This window comes from Penicillium manginii, assembly GCF_028828005.1.
Source record: "Penicillium manginii strain IBT 31320 chromosome Unknown utg000007l:1.0-2284322.0:1.0-2285126.0, whole genome shotgun sequence".
Lineage (NCBI taxonomy): Eukaryota > Fungi > Ascomycota > Eurotiomycetes > Eurotiales > Aspergillaceae > Penicillium > Penicillium manginii.
In genome coordinates, this window is record NW_026643108.1 from 2228607 (window position 1) to 2245959 (window position 17353).

General features: G+C 46.3%; 3 protein-coding genes across 3 annotated transcripts; all 3 read left to right on the top strand.

Moving 5' to 3' along the window:
• Window positions 1–2173: 2173 nt before the first annotated feature.
• On the top strand, window positions 2174–5314 carry N7533_010623 (CheY-like superfamily; the record flags this gene model as incomplete). The annotated part of the gene is made up of 2 exons (XM_057107273.1): window positions 2174–3747; window positions 3814–5314. The coding sequence occupies 2 exons, from the start codon at window positions 2174–2176 to the stop codon at window positions 5312–5314; spliced, it is 3075 nt and encodes a 1024-aa protein (XP_056956490.1).
• Window positions 5315–8130: 2816 nt separating this feature from the next.
• Window positions 8131–8529, top strand: N7533_010624 (ankyrin repeat domain-containing protein; the record flags this gene model as incomplete). Its single annotated transcript, XM_057107274.1, has 1 exon — window positions 8131–8529. One exon carries the CDS (start codon window positions 8131–8133, stop codon window positions 8527–8529), a length of 399 nt encoding a protein of 132 aa, XP_056956491.1.
• Window positions 8530–15039: 6510 nt separating this feature from the next.
• On the top strand, window positions 15040–16167 carry N7533_010625 (uncharacterized protein; the record flags this gene model as incomplete). Its single annotated transcript, XM_057107275.1, has 3 exons — window positions 15040–15143; window positions 15187–15415; window positions 16093–16167. 3 exons carry the CDS (start codon window positions 15040–15042, stop codon window positions 16165–16167), a joined length of 408 nt encoding a protein of 135 aa, XP_056956492.1.
• Between the last annotated feature and the right edge of the window lie 1186 nt (window positions 16168–17353).

A 17353-nucleotide genomic window follows, 5' to 3' on the forward strand; every position in this document is an offset into this window, starting at 1 on the left:
CGTTTATCGTATCGTCAAGATTTTAGGGCGACGATACGATAAACGATAATTATCGTCAAAAATCGGACGGTACGATAACGATAACGATATGCCAAAAATCCGACGATATCGTACCGTGAACACCCCTACAGGTGACTACGGAAAATTGGTTTCGTTTTAATCATGAGATGGCCAAGCGGTAAAAATCAACCGTAGAAAACACGAAATCACCCGAACAATCCAGCGGGTTTTGATCCGTCTTTCCGATGAAAGGTTATCAGAATGTATCCCGCAGGAATCGAACCCGGGCCGTTACGAAAAAGCCAATGCAGCAAATTCATTACGGGGAGGTGCCGCCGCACGAATTTGACTCAATCATACCCACGATTTTCCAAATAATCATGTCCGCCGTTCCTCGGGCACTAATCCAGCAAGATCAGCTTTTCCCGCTTCCCTAGTGTATTTCATTCGATCGGGCCGACACAAAGTGATAACTGAAGTATGTTCAGAAAAATCAAGTTCTCTATCGTTGTTATTATGGTGGTTCGTTCCCGGTTTTACCGCCGATAGTGTACATAATAGCACTGGCTAAGGGATATATATATATATTCCAACGATTGCTACATTGCTACAATGGAGACGCGTGAGATATTTTTGGCCCGTACGGGGCACCTGCAGTCTGAACATGGTGATGTGGGTCTCCTTGACAGAAGACTACAGCGCCGCGAGGGCTGCAGTCGGGCCCGTAGCACTCCGTATATTTAAGGAGGAAGCAAAGCTATGCGGAAGCTATAAGCACGGAATATTGTGGACCCGACGCAAGGGGGAGGGGCTCTCTGCAACAATCCCGAATAGAACATATCATCTTTACTTGATTGGAGCCCTGTGGTAATTTTCTGGGGTTTGTTCGATGAGGGCACATATTCAGGTGGAGTTATGTGATGACGTAGGTCAAACGCGTGCCCCACTCTGCAGAGCCAAACCACCCGATTCACCACTTTTAAAAAAAAGAAATTACTGTAGGGTTGAATGATTTTGTACATATTTTATTTCACGTATTAATATAATCATAATACCACCATAAATCAATAATTAGAGTAAATGTAAAATTGAAATACATGCGTCAATTAAATTTTGTCGAGTCCGCGTTTGGGTGTCGTTAATGTGAGTCGTGTGCCAAACCATCGGCGGGTTTAGAAGCCAAAGCGGCGCACTTTGCTGATCCTCACCTTCGTCTCTTCCCTCAACCCGCGTTATCCAAAACCACTGGATACCAAGCTGACAGGAACAGCCACTCCATTTATGACAGTCTGTTACAGTTAGGTAGGAAAGCATCGTGGGACTCGAGCATATCGATATTGTGAACAAGCGCACTTGATCAGTCCCAGTGCTGCTTAGACCTCGGCGTGGTCCGACTCCGGTTCGAAGAATTGGAACCTGGAACCGGACCTGAGGTTTCCAGGTTCCAAAAATCTGGAACCTGAACCGGACCTAGAAATCTTAGGTCCGGTCCGGTTTACACCTGTAGGAACCTGAATTGCATAATTCCGCCAAGACACTTCCTATTTCAGATGGATAATTTGCTGATTCATCTTAGTTTTGTACTGTTATTTATAGAGGTTTTGGTCCTCATCCTTGCGAATAGGCTCTTTTAGCTAAGTTTAACTACTTCCTTTATGAAATCAAACAAAATCGGGCGGTAAATAAGTTCTAGGTACTCGAGAGATTAGTTTTAACGTATTTTTAACCTAGATCCTGCTCGTTGTGAGTTAGGAGGTAACTTTCTACTTAATGTAAGATGAATACTCAAAAATACAGAGCAAAACTGCATAATTAATGCATATCACGAGGTTCCCCGATTTTGCACTGTTTGAAGAACCTGCAGGTTCGAACCGGACCTGCAGGTCCGGTTCTAAAGAAGTTGGAACCGGATCGCGACCTCAAAGAGTTGGGACCGGAACCGGTCTTGGCGGTTCTAAACCTGGACCGGACCTAGAAAGTCGCGACTCGATCCGAGGTCTAGTGCTGCTGCAGCTGTCAACTGCAAATTGCTGCGGGACCGCCCAGCAGCGCGAGGCTCGACAATTGCCCCCATTTTACGATGCATCGCTACCCCATTGCAGTGTAACGAAGAACCTTCGAAGCGGATGACAGTGGATCACCTACCATCTCAGTCGGTCCTGCACTGTCAACAATGGACGCCATGGGGAAGTCAGCTTGGCCAGCTTTGGTCAGCGATGAAAACCTTCTCCAGGCTCAAGCAGCCCTGCAGCACAAGCAGAGCCCCCAGATTTCGGTCCCCCGAGATTTCTTCTCTCCCATCCTCGAAGAACTCATCTATCGTCGCGAGTCAGATTCGTCCGTCGCGGAAATCGAACATGAGTACTCCCATCTCCGAAAGGAACTTCGCAAACAGACCCATCTCAGTGAGGCTTTTCAGAAGGATCTGCGTGGGATCGGGGATATCATCACAAAAGTGGCGTGTGGCGACCTCTCGCAGAGAGTGCGCATTGATCCACTCGAGATGTCATCCGACATCACGACCTTCAAGCAGACGATCAACACAATGGTGGATCAGCTGCAGATTTTTAGCCAGGTCTCCAAGGTCACTCTCAAGGTCGGTACTGATGGGGAGCTTGGGGGCCAGGCCAAGACCGAGGGCATGGAGGGCATCTGGCAGGAGCTCAGCGTCAATTTGAACGCCATGTCTAAGAACCTGACCACGCAGATTCGCGACATCACCGCGGTGACTACTGCCGTCTCTAAGGGTGATCTGACTCGCAAGGTGCAAGTGGACTGCAAGGGCGAGGTATTGTTGTTGAAGAATATTCTCAACTCGATGGTCGACCAGCTGCGCGAGTTCACTTTTGAGGTCAGCCGTGTCGCCCACAACGTTGGGTCCAACGGCACACTAGGTGATCAGGCGGTCGTTCATGGCCTGGAGGGTGTATGGAAGAACCTGACATCCAACGTTAATCGAATGGCCGCTAACCTCACAGAGCAAGTCCGTGAGATCGCCAAAGTGACGACCGCCGTTGCTCGTGGTGATCTCACAATTAAGGTGACTGCTGATGTGAAAGGCGAGATCTTGAATCTGAAGCTTACTATCAATGCGATGGTTGACCGGCTGAACCAACTCGCGTTCGAAGTGAGCCGAGTGGCCAGTGAAGTAGGCACCGACGGCGTGTTAGGCGGACAAGCCCGAGTAGAGAATGTCGAAGGCCGTTGGCGCGAACTGACAGATTATGTAAATACAATGGCTCAGAACCTCACGATGCAGGTTCGACAGATCTCCGAAGTGACTCAAGCCGTCGCCCGAGGTGATTTGAGCACTAAGATCGAGATTCACGCCCAAGGCGAAGTCCTTAATTTGAAAGAAACGATCAACAGTATGATTGACAGCCTCGGGCGTTTCACCAGAGAGTTGCAAGGCGTGGCGAGGGATGTTGGCGTCCGAGGCAAGCTCGGCGGGCAGGCGAATGCAGAGGGGCCTTATGGAATTTGGAGGTCAATCAGCGAAGATGTTAATACAATGGCAGACAACCTCACCTCGCAGGTTCGAGCGTTCAGAGAAATTACGGAAGCAGCAGTGAGTGGTGAATTCACTGAATTGATCACCGTGTCAGCATCAGGCGAAATAGATGACTTGAAACAAAAGATCAACAAGATGATCTCTAGCCTGCGCGACAGCATCCAGCACTACACCGCTGCCCGCGAGGCAGCAGAGTTGGCAAATCGCAGCAAATCAGAGTTTCTTGCCAGTATGAGGTACGTGGTTTTCCTTTGGGAATCTTGGCTAAAACATACATGACCGATGCTAACGGGGATTGCCAGCCATGAGATCCGAACGCCAATGAATGGAATCATCGGACTTTCGAGCTTAGCTATGGACACAGATGACCTTCCTCAAACCGTACGAGAATCTCTTAACATGGTGCAGAGCCTTGCCAATAGCCTTCTGACCATTATCGATGATATCCTCGACTTATCCAAGATCGAGGCTAACCAAGTGATTATCGAGAAGATGCCGTTTAGCTTGGGGTCCACCGTTCTTAGTGCGTTGAAAGCCCTGGAGGTGGAAACTGGCGAGAAAGCATTGAGCTTGGTCTACACAGTCGACAACACTGTGCCCGATTATCTGGTCGGGGATGCATATCGCCTGCGTCAAATCATACTGAACCTGGTGGGTAATGCTGTCAAGTTTACCGACCGTGGCGAAATCCACGTCTCGATCAAGCTCGCCGAGGACAGCAAATACCCGCTCGATGAAACCGTATTTGAATTTTCGGTCTTGGATCCCGGCATTGGAATCAATGAGAGCAAATTGGGACTTATCTTCGACAAGTTCCAGCAAGCTGACGGATCAACAGCTCGCTGTTTCGGTGGTACGGGCCTAGGCCTCCCAATTTCAAAGCATCTTGTTTCTCTCATGGGAGGAGATATCTGGGTCACCTCGCGTATGGGTGGCGGCAGCAAATTTTCCTTCACCTGTCGGGTGAAGCTTGCCGAAGCCCCAATGGGATTTGCAGAGCAATTACTCCCCCACCGAGGCCGCCGGATCCTGTTTATTGATGATGGTTATGTGGCTGGGTTCCCTGCTGCTCATATGTTGCTTGACTTTAGTCTGGAGCCTGTGGTCGTTACCGAAAAACAGTTTATCTCGGGCCAATGCCAGGCAAAATGGGTTTGCAGCTTCGACGCGATCTTGGTATCGACTATTGACATAGCGGCAAAGTTGCGCGCCTACACAAATTCCTCGCCTATCCCTTTGGTAATGATAGGCCCGGTGGTATCTCTATCACTTAAATCCGCTAGGGAGCTTGCTATCACATCCTACATCACCACACCCTGCCGATCTATCGATCTCTGGAATGGCATATTACCCGCCCTAGGGGATTGTACGAATCACGCCCCGTCAGAATGTCCTGGATGCCTGGAAATCCTTATGGCAGAAGATAACGACGTCAACCAGAAAGTAGCCGTCCGCATCCTGGAAAAGTACAACCACAAAGTCACCGTCGTGGAAAACGGGCTGCAGGCCGTCACAGAGATCGAGCGTCGCCGGTACGATGTGATCCTCATGGACGTCCAGATGCCGATCATGGATGGCCTCCAAGCGACGGGCAAGATCCGGCAATACGAGGAAGTAAACAACTTACCTCGCACGCCCATCGTGGCTCTCACTGCGCACGCGATGCTTGGTGATCGAGACAAGTGCATCCAGGCCGGCATGGACGATTACCTATCCAAGCCGCTGAACTCGAAGATGATGATGCGGACGATTCTGAAATGCTCCACAGTGAGCATCGTGTCCTCGCCGACTGTTGCGTCTTAACGGCTTGTCTATGAATTAATGGGTCTGTTGTAGGAATGCCAGCATCCTCGTGTTGGTCTTGCCAGATATGCAGGGCCGCGTCTAATAGAGGCCACCGAGATGCTGATGGGCGTCTGTTTTCTATTATGGACTAATGCGACGGCCCTGGGAACCCTGTCAGGGATGTCATACACACTAAGCGGAGGACACGGACCCACATAGCTTATCTGGGTTCCTCTGAACGCGAGGAAGCCATCTCTCTTTTGCTTCCTCGCACTACGTCTTGTATCTAGAGTCGACTACAGCTTTCTTTAATATTGATTATTCATTTGGAAGACAAGCTCCTCATCAACGGATACGTGAGACCTTTATATATTTACATCGAGCTCCTAGGAACTATGTTGAAATGCGTCAGGGCTGGCATGCAGTATAGACGATTTGGGCAGGATACCGTCCCACATGGCTCATCTGTGCTACTATGAACAAGAGGAAGCTAATTTCTTTTTGTTTTCTCGCGCTAAGTCTTGTCTCTAAGATCACCTTGTGGGTTCCTACTTTTGGTTGTGAATGCTCCGAAAAACACAATCCGCATCTTCAGATACGTGAGCCCTTGACAGCTATATTCCCAGGAGCAGACAGCTTGCTCCGCGGAATCAATTTCGTTTGAGGACCACAGCGGTCCATAATTGTATGGCATGAGCTCTAAGTAGAACTGAAAATTGGAGCAAACCAACTATGGGAGCTCATATGTGAAAATATGTGAATGCAGATCAAATATTCTTGAGATCAAAGCTACTCGCAATAAAGTCTTGCTACAAATACTACCTTATATGTCTTTGTGCTGGATAAAAATCATCGCAAAATACAGCAACGAGAGCTCCGTTCTTCAAATCCTCATCATCGAGACAACAGAATAGCAAGATAATCTTATCATTATCGAAAACATGGCTTACCACCCATCTGTCATTTGTAAGTCACCCCTACTTATTCAAGCATAAGGAAGACTCAAGGCAGCTACTGACCTGTCTGATAATATTAGCCCTGCAAGGAGCTACGACTCTGGCTGGTCAGTTGCCATACAAAAATTCTGTAGATGTCGCTCACTTCGATCAATGGGCTCAGCCGCCCTGTCCTTTACTATTATGTAAGGAAACCCGCCAACCGTCCGAAAGCTACTGTGTCGACATGACATTAATATAAATGGTCGGAGTTCGAAAGCCCAACTTCTAATCCTGACACCCCTCGAAATCAACAATACGAGATTTTGAGGATCCTTCTGAAAGATCCGCGACTCAGTATAGACACTCGAGATGACTGAGGATACAATGCACTTCATCCGGCTGTGATATATGACGGCCCCATTGCAATACAAATCCTCTTGGATCACAAACACATTAACGTCAACCAGCTCGATTCCGCGGGAAATAGTGTACTTATTCTAGCTACCATGGCATACGACGGCCTGAATCCCAAGAGAAATAAGATCATAGATCTTTTCCGTTCGAGTTGGAAGACTCTAGTAAATCAGTGAGACCAGAGAGGCTGTTTGGTACTGTATCATGCAGCAAATACTAGCAACAAAAGACTGATCCTTCAACTGGCGCAACTGCCGGATCTGGAGCCCGAGATTCCAGATAATGATGGCGTGTCTCCCTTAGACCAAGCTAGGAAATGGGAGATCATCAAGATAGTTACGCTTCTGCAGAGCCTTACTGCACGTGCTGGCTCAAGGGGAATATCCAAACATCACATACAATAGCTTGGTAATCGCAAATTTAAAATTTATTTAGGAAAGGCTTTGTTGTCAAAGCCAACAACAAAGGATTTCACGATCTTTTGTCTGATCAACGTCCCTTAGGAGGTTTTGCAAGCAAAGGGTGTGCTTCTCGGACTCAGCTGTTTTCATAAATCTCCCATGTGTGCGTAACTTAGAACCTATACATACTATATCTCCTCGTGTACCTTGAACTCTTACCGCTGAAAGTCCCCATCGAGTGGTAGGTCAGGGGAAGCCATAGGCTAGGTCGCGAATCTAGGTCGTAAAGTTAGCGTTATGAGTTTGAACTTACCCTCTCAGCGATACAGTCCCTTATTCCCGTAGCTCATTTATTTCATAGAATCAATACGTAGGAGTGTAGCAATTGGAATTCCGCTTCTGAAGAGATTACTGTAAGCATCGGTACTGGGTGTCCTATTAATACCGATGAGCTCGCGGTCATGCTGGGATCAATATCTTGGCTGATGATTATGCGGGTTCCAGAATTCTTCTAATATAGCCTGCTAATGAGTCTTGCCACTAATAGTCGCTGCCCTCTACGGCATCGGTTTCTAACCTAATTATCACCCCGGGAGTCAATCATGCGAGACTCAATTTTTGTGTGGCAATGTTGTTTCCACGTTGAGCAGTGTCACCTTTCCATAATTATTTCGACCTCCGCAAATTTTTGGCTTTTGACAGCATCGTCCAGGAATTCTTTATTAGTCGGAAACAAGATTCTACGGCGAAGAAGTCTTCGGAAGTAGGCCGTACAACTGAAGGGTGCGTTTAGCCATTCCTGGATCAGACACCATTTTAATAAGGCAGAGATCCGATAGGCATAGTTAAAAGGCATAAACTTGAGGGTGAATGCCAAGATTCAAATCTTAGAGGCTATAAATCAAAACTTATAATTTTTCGATCCCAGCTTGGGTGCCGTCTGGAATATCATTCTTGCCGACAGAGTCAGCACAATACAATATAATCAAGCTCCCATGGCCTCACACACTACCATGAACATCATTGATAAAGAGTTTGAGCATCTGAAAGAGATCGACAAGAACAAAATTGAACAGACATTATGGATTATATCCATAAAACACACAACGAGATTCAACCCAGGGGCATATGTAACCCCAGAGGCCCGTATAAGAAGTTGTTCATTTATTATGCCGCAATTGGAGGTTGCACCGCGCTTCTTCAAGGTCTGCTGGACATCGGTGCTCCTGTCGACGATCTTGATCGTAATAAACGAACACCTCTCTCTTGGGCCGCAGAGGATGGTTCTCTCGGACCCACCAGAATTCTGCTGAAGAACGGTGCCAAGGTTAATTCCCTGGATGAAATGTACTGCTCGCCACTTACATGGTGGATCCATGCCGGTAGTCCTCAATACAAGGGTCTCGAAGCTAACAGATTCATGTCTTCATTCGGCGAGGGATTTAAGTCGGGACTGCTCGTCGCTTCCTATGTGACATAAATGAGTGGGCCAATGCGAAGCAGTTAAATACCCGACTTGACCAGCGCTGCCGAGATTCAGTGTTACGTTTTCTTTGCTCCAGTTGTGGCCAACTCCACAGAAGACCCACTAACGTTATTGTATTTCTGCGTTGAGAAGGAATAACACATAATGGCTCAGCCAGACAGAACCGTCTCTTTGCTGTTCTGTTCGTGTTCGCTTGAAGCTGGACAACAGTTCAGTACAGAGCGGTGAAAGTGGACAATCAAGGCTTGTCCGAGCTCTTCATTTAAAAGAATATTGTCATGGACAATTCTCGTGGATGACTCCCAATGCATTGATTTCGGAGCCGTGCTTTCGACCGCGCGCCCGCGCGGCACCCCCAATTGGAAGTCGATGAGTTCGATTTGCATAACAGTCACCGTAGGCACTGGCAGCCTGTACATCCATCTTCTTCTATTCCATTAACATTAATCTATGCGTTTTTCATGCTTGTCTCCCCCTCTATTGCACAGGCCAGGAACAAAACCGCAACATCGGAAAAAGTCCCGGGCTGCTTGCAATCAAATTTATTCTTCGAGAAATGCAGTTTCACCATCGATTTCGGAGGTTGGCGTAGTGCATTCTGCACCACTTGACCTCTTGCGTATCATCATCAACAGCCACCGCTTGCACGCCGATATGACGGAGAAACAAGCGCGCATCGGCTTGCTGCCATAGTCCGAATAATACATCATCATTATGATTGCATCCCTAGGCGACGGCTGCTCCTCTCAAAGATGGATGAATCACCCTGTCTATTTGTGTAGTTGGATCAAACATTAGATTATACAGGGGATGCCTGGATGTAATCTTCTCTACTATAATGAGAACTTAATAATGTCGCCCATATTTCCCTCTGCTCTCTCAATGGGGCGGCTGCAGTCGGTCTTCATGAACCTCCAAAAGGCATTCCAGAACGAAGAAGTCTGGGTTACTTCGGTAAAGCCTCAAATTTAGAATGTCAGAAACAGCGCATAGATATTAGATCAAGTTTCCGTCGCGTGAAGAAGTCTCCTTCAAATCATAGCCTCGTATGTGTATGGCATCAATGCCGATAAAAAGTATAGCATATCAGAGCGATACTGGCTTCTACTCCGAAGGTTTATAGGGAAACAGTGTTTGTTCAAGACAAGTTTGAATAAAACTAAATCTTTCTGATGCATATTGCCGAGAAGAACCAGAATATATTGGTTTGTAGTGGTAGAAATTCGTATGGCAAGAAATGAGCCGGACTAAATCCTCCCGTATATCAGTGAGATAAGACTGCATCTGACTGTATTAAAAATGAAGCTTTTCTCCCAGTCCTGAAAAGTACGATATATGTAACTGTATTGATGCTAGTTTCCACATATTTCGATTCCGTAACTGACACTTTGACAATTTATTAAGTAGAGTATTTGGTCAAAACTCCTTTTATGAGCTTAGAATCCTCGTCATCAGCTCAATGGCATAACGCTTGCAAAGTAGCTTTATAATCATATAATTCCGCTGATAGCCTGGCGAGCTCCCTGTGTGAGATTGTAAGCCCTCAGACTGAAAAGATACTGTGGATCCTTACCCCTTCATACGCAGGTGCTTTCTTGGGCGATAATGACACTGCTTTCCTGACATCACACAGTGTTCGCAGCGAGGCTGGTCACCGTCGCATTTGATTTTGTCTCCTTGACACGATGTGCAAGCGTGAGAGATTCTGCACCTCGTTTTCGTGGCAGTCACTCTTACTCGTGGGATCGCTATTTTGCTCAAATTTCGCTCAGCTGGTCTGACATTGGTCATCTCTGCTCTGATTTGCTTGTTGCCAGCTGCTTCGTAAGATCTATTTTCATTTGAGACGTTTGCATGCCCATCTAACTCATAAACGTGCGAAAAAGATTTCCGTGTCGGACTATTCATGATATCAGCAACGTCCATACTCCGATGATCGTGGAATTCGTCTTCCTTTAACTTTTTCAGGCCAAGATCTTTTCACGAATGGTCTTTCTCGGCTTCTTGAAGACCGCTTATTCTTGGCACCGGTCGCATCACATTTCAAGTTTCCTGTAGTTTAGGTATGACGCGTTTCGATAATTTGGACATAATGACGTCATTATCTCATTGGCTGAAACACAAAGACTAGTGAAAGATATATCTTTTACTAGATTTTGCGGGTTCTTCAAGGTCAAAAACTGCGGTGGGTTGCCCGTGGGCGGGTAAAGAAATTGAAAACTCAACTCAAACCCGCGTTTGGCAAGCTCTAGATATAACTATCATCGGCAGGTAAATCACATGATTTTCATCTCTGATTACGTATCCCGATCGAGCGAGGGAACACAAACTCCCTGTGCCATCTGCTCCAAGCAGTAATTACATTCTTATCCTTAGATCTGCTCCTGCTCCCCAAAATCACTCTGGTTGCGTTGGGTATCAAGCCATCTGCCGACTGCACAACTCGTGATTTGGCCACTAGCTCTGCAAATGTGTTTCAGAGCAGACATTCGATACAAGCTCTAGAAGAAGATATGAAAGGGTCCCTGAACTTATGCAATCAAAACCCGATCGCATCGTGGTCACGGAAATGTTTCATGTCAAGGCGTGGCAGGAGATTGTCGGGGTGGCCGCCGAGAAAAGTTGTATATTAATGTCTTCCATGTTTCTGTCGGACCTATGGCACAACGAATGACCTAGAAGAGGTTGGTATATTGACTTGATGATCAGATACGAGAAAAACATCTAGTCTTTTAATTCGAATAGAAAGGACCACTTTGAGATTTTTTATCGTACGTATCATGACCTAGAGAGTAGGCTGCGGTAATGCTATCGGAAAGAAATCATGCATGCCCTGCCGTGGTTTAAAGAACTGCACTGAAGTTTGATTGATGGCATAGCCGGCCGCATGGCTATGATTAGCCCTACGCAACCCCTAGACGGTACCCAAAAAGGCTGTTCCGTGGCGAGGCTGGGGACGTGCTTCCACAATCACCAAGGTTTCGAACTTTGGCGTCCCTGAGGTTGAGAGGGGCGGAGATTTGTGTGTGTGTATCATTGGTTGCTGCACGGGTGGAATCATTTCAAGTCTCAACGGCATAGTGTTAGGTGAATCATCACTGAATGATCTAAACTATGATCCATCATCATCCAATTTCAGAATCTAATTTGAAAAGCTTCATACCATTACTGCATAGCTGCATAGCTCGGCGTGAATGTTTTTCTCTCGCTGTATATCATCTCGCACATAAGTGTCTTGGTTTTTCTTTTTTTTTTTTACAATATATTATCCCCCCTATACAAGCCATTGGATCGCCAGTCTGTCTATCCCAGCTTCAGCGCATTGCTTTTCGGTCCGTTCTGGTATTGACGATTACGAAAAAATGGATCTCGATTACAAACATCGTATAGACACTCAAAACTCGACTTCAATCGCTTCCGAAAAAAGTCCGTCAGTATGCGATATATCTTATTCCAGATTTGGCAAACAAAAAGACTAATCCTGATAAAGACAAGCCTCAACTTCCTATGCATCGCTCCTCTGAAGCTTTTGTGAACAGGTTTCCTTTCCTATATTCGAAAACCGAGGAGCTTGTCCGGAAATAGGAGCAATTGAAGCTTTGTGGCCAGAGCATCAACACTACCTTGCAGTCCACCATCATGCTACAAGATCACCCTTCCAAAAAACCTGACAGGGCAGGAAAATTCGTTGCCATTGAGAAAGGAAGTGTTATCGTGAAGCCTCCGGCCTACTTGACGAATCTGAAGCCGGAGGAGTATCAGGTCGGATTTCTCCATTTAGGAAATATAACGGATATGACAATCATTCTCCTTGGCTTGCCTGAAAGGAAAAGGCCTTCCAAAGTCCGGGAAAGCATGCTTCGTTTTGAGAATTTGCTGGCCGGGGAAAGTTTCCCACTCTTTAATAACTGGTCCACCGAATATTGGATCTCAGATTCGGTCATTCTCGATCCACGATCAACCAATGAGATTGAGATGATCAGTATGGGAAAACAGACGGCAAGTAGTCACGATTCGAGGTACATTTGCGCTGGCCTTCCATCGACCACTATGGGTCCCCTTTTCAACACGCTTGTGACCTCGGAGAATGCGGATCCAAGCTCCTAGGAGCTCATGGCCAAATTTGGACCAATCATCTCTACTGAGGGTATGTGGGGCCTGTAGGTTGTCCGCAGTACCGATTGGCTCATTATTCCTGGCGGATATAATTGTATTCATAGTACCCAATGATAGCATTGGTATTAACGACCCACAAGCTCCTCCAGGTGTTAACCAATCATTCAACCGAAGGTCTGTGTACAGATGGGCCACTCACGCTACTGATTGGCTCACATTTCCTTGTAGTACCCGCCTTCCCGTGTCCACTTAGTTCCCAGGAGCTTGATATGGGCATTGCCATACGCAAAGTCGAGGCCGATGACAGAGACAATTGTTCTAAACATGATCGATCTAGTAGCTCACCCACTATTCAAGGAGCTCTTTGGTGAGATGTGGGCTGTGCGAATCAGTCATAAGCTGCACCGTAGCTTCTAACAGCTTGAACATAGAACATTATGCGTTTGGTGCTGCATTAAATCAATGATGAAACGCTGAACCAGCTGCAATTAGAGGGTCGTCTGTGTTTATGCCCTCACAATTTATGATGATCATTGCGTCAATGTAAGCAGAACGACCAGCTGCAATGCTATAACTACCCGATCCCTCGCCCGGAGAACAGTGATTCGCAAGCATTCCTTTATCACTCTGGGGCAAAGAAGACCGATCGCTTTTCGTCTTCGCCAGCAACACTTCGATATGGACTGACCCCAAATTATTATGCAATTTTGTGATTTAACCGACCTGCTATATCGCATCAGCCTTCATGTGCTCGATAATAAAGTCTTCGGACAGTAAGTGAAGTTAGCTGATCAGTTATTTGGAATCATGCTGACATGGAAGATGCTTAATACCAGTCCCACCTCCGACACTCCTCCCGGAAACCCTTAAACAGACCTTGGGTAGCCTCATAAATCTCGAAACTGTGAGCACAGTGGGTCTCTAAAGGTTCCCACAAGCTGAATACTGATTATTTATCATAGATCGCGGCTATACACTCCTCAGCCGCTTTGACCGGGCTAGAAAGCAGGGCGCAGCAGCTGCCGGGAAAATAAGTTTCGCTTATTTTGGAAGTTCCAAAAGTAACATATTGTCCTGACAACTCACAGATAAGAAGGCAAAAGTTTTATTGCGAGCCACTCGATCTTCTCTAAATCACCCTGGAGCGTTGCCTCTCCCTATTTCCATGACCGGGGCTGCATTTACAATCTCAACCCTATACATAATGATGTCTGGAGACTCTTGAACAACTTAACTCGTGGATTTTTGATGACTATTGGTGAATTTGCCAGACTCAAACAATTGCTGCTTGTTGAACGGTCACAGTTGTTTCCTGCAAGTCTATCGAGAATGGCGATGCTGTATGGATATTTTACCGAAAACAAGGATAAGTGGGATCTCCGTCTGCTTGTAGATTGGCCTAGATCTACCAATAAGTAAGCCCTGTGGCATTTTCCATACCACTATTCATCTTTCCGCTGTAATATATCCAATTGGAAATTGAAAGAGGGACATTCTAGGTTTCAAATCAAATCAAATCAAGATTCTATTGACCGAAAGCAGCCTAGCTTTAAACGCAATGGCGATGTGGGCTTTCCTTCAGCGGAAACAAGAATTAAGGAGATACAGCGTATCGCTGAGAAAAAATTAGGCAAATCACCCAACGAAAACGACCCCGGCGAAAATAATCAGTCTTCGTCCATGTACCGCCCGCCCGACGACCAAATCTCACCACGACTGCCCTCGTCGCATCAATGTTGGCATGCCGTTGTAACACAGCATTATACCTTCGATCATGCTTTTTTTGCTCCCATTTTTCGAAATTGACAACCTTTCTGGTTTCCTCTCCGTGGTAAGCTTCCCTATACGCATCGTCTCCGCCTCGTAATGCCCCACGTTCACTTCCTCGAGCGATGTAATATTTGCACTGACATCCTCGTATTTGACGTGTCGAAATTGGCCAAGGGGCCCAGGCTGTCCGGTGCATGAACTCAGCCACATGATGGATGGCTTGCAATATTTCAGGTTTTCAGTAAGACCTAAACGCCCACATCGGGCCCCTGCCAGTCAGTCTGCCGTTCTGACCCACATCGGCTTTTTCAAAAAATAAGTTAAAAGAAGGAGAGAAGTCTTCCACTTCTTTTCGATTATGAAATCACGATGACTGATAATAAAGGCCTACAGTCGCTCGCCCCGCTTCCTGAAGGGCAAATTCGCTCAGAACTGTTTGTCAACAAGAATTCAAGAATAACCAAGGCATCACGTGCGTGCACGGAATGCCGAAGGATGAAGGCAAAAGTAGTGTACCACTGCAACGATATCATGCTGCTTACTGATCAAAAAAAATAGTGCTCTGGAGTAGCGCCCTGTAAGCGATGCCGCAAACACCAAATAGAGTGCGCTATCGACATGGACACCGACGAGCGGCGGAAGCTGGTTCTCAAACGCAAGATAGACCTGTTACAACAGGACAGTGATCTCTTTAGCAAGGTTCTCGAGACTCTTTCGGGACGGTAAAAGAGAAAGGATTTCAGACCTACTTACTCTCGTGCGCAGTGATGCCTCCCTTAGCGAAATTCGGATCCTTGTCGCTGAAGAGCTCACCGAAAGATCTCTATCCGGGGATTGCTCAGTATTTGAAGAATCGCACTCCCAAGCAGAAGAAAAAGAGATGCCAACGGCCAAGACTCGCCACAAAGCATTAGATATTGAATGGCTGTCAGACATACCGGTTCTTCAAGTACCGACACACCCATGGACGAACATCACCAACGACGAAGACTTCGTGTCCCATCTTGTTTCACTTTGGTTTACGTGGCATTATCCATCATGTTCAACCTGGATAGAAAAACAGCTTTTTTTGAGAGATATGCAAGCGGGGAATCAAAGCTGCATCTATTGCTCTCCATTGCTTGTCAATGCAATGCTTGCAGAAGCTTGCGTATGCTCAGAACCCTTTTGCCTTCAAGCTTTGCTAAAACCGGTATATGGGTAGCTCACTGACCATGTTTTAGTTCTCCTCTAACTATATCCAAAGTTTTGCGGTTCCCGGGGAGTCCCATTCCAAAGGCGGCCATTTCTTTGACGAGGCCAATCGTTTATTAGACGAGGAGGGCAGTAGGATATCTCTACCTACTGTGCAAGCTATTGGTATATTATTTACAACGTAAGCTACAAGGAGAATTTACTCCTAGTTAGGTATTGCGAGCCAAGTCTCTTTCTAACTTTCTTCTATTTTCTATTGACAGTGCCAGCTTCATGGGAAAGGTTGAACTGAGTTGGACATACCTATTACGAGCTACACATGGTGCCTATCAATTAACAGTTACTAATGCCGTCTCAATTACTTTTGATACGGATAAAGCAAGGGTGTTGGATACTATAACTTGGGGTTTATTTAATAGCACGATGTAAGTCTATCACTGCACAGATCATAACTGAAAGTCTCCTGACATTACTCAGGGTCAGTTCCTTATCGTGGCACAAGCCGCCGACGATGAGGAAGCCGTTGGGGAATCTTCTGCCATGCGAAAGTAACATGACAAACACATGGTGCCCTTATCCTCTTCAGTCCCCATCATGCCAAGTACATACGAACTGCATATTCAATCAGATGTCTATTTTGAACCTGATCAGCTGGGATGTGGCTGATGCATTATTTGGGGATATCCGTCTTGGGGGATACTTTCTGCAAATCAGAGCCGAGGAGTTACATGGTCGTCTAGTATGTTGGCATGGAACAATACCAGCATGCATAGCTGTTCAAGACGGTTCGGTTCCAGCAGTTCTCTATCTCCAGTGAGCTCTTCCCTTCACTCCAGCTACCCTTGCTAACTCTATTCAGTATATACTACTACTCGATAGTCATGACTCTTTTTCGCTTTCTGAAAGCGCCCATAGGATCTGACGAAGCTTCAATGGCTACCGCATCTCACGCAAGATGTATATGCATACAATCTGCATATCATGTCACTGAGCTTATTAATAAACACCGCTTACACTGGCGGCTGCGACGTATGACACCTTCTTGTCTACAATGGATCAGCATATCATTGTTCTCATTACTAGATGACCTGCACAACACCACTAGTTGTGCTGCCTTCGTTACGCTATGTGCCGCTATAAGGTCATCTTCAAACTGCTGCATCCTTGCTAAAGAGGTGCTTCTGCGGGTACATTCCAGTGCAAGCAAAGCGGGTATCAAACTCCCACAGGAGAGCGGAGCGCTTTTTGATGACTTTTAGGGCTACTGATAGAAATTCCAAGTCTTTCAATATTCCAGCAACCCGTTTATCCAAACATTTCGCTTTATTGTGTGCTGGGGTATGCAAGTTAAGGGCTGAAGACAACGTCCTATTAGAAGTACAGTAAGCTGCGCGATGTTCTGTCCGGATTGAGCACGGGCTTGAGATGCTGTGGTATGAACATTTGGATCATGCTCAGGGTTTTGATTCAGATAATAGTAGGCGGCCAGTCATCAGGGCAATCAATGTGTATCAGACAGTGACTGAAACCGTTCTTTTCGACACGAAGTTGCCACCAGATATTGCGACTCTATGGTCGGACATGGTCTTGGTGTGTTATCCCTCACAAAGCTTCCCGTGCATGGATTTCGTTGTAGTTCAGAGGTATAAATTATCTTACTGTATTTATTCAGAGGGAAACATGAGACTATATATACAACGAGAAGATCAAGATGGTTTCCAATCAACTTGGTTCTTCG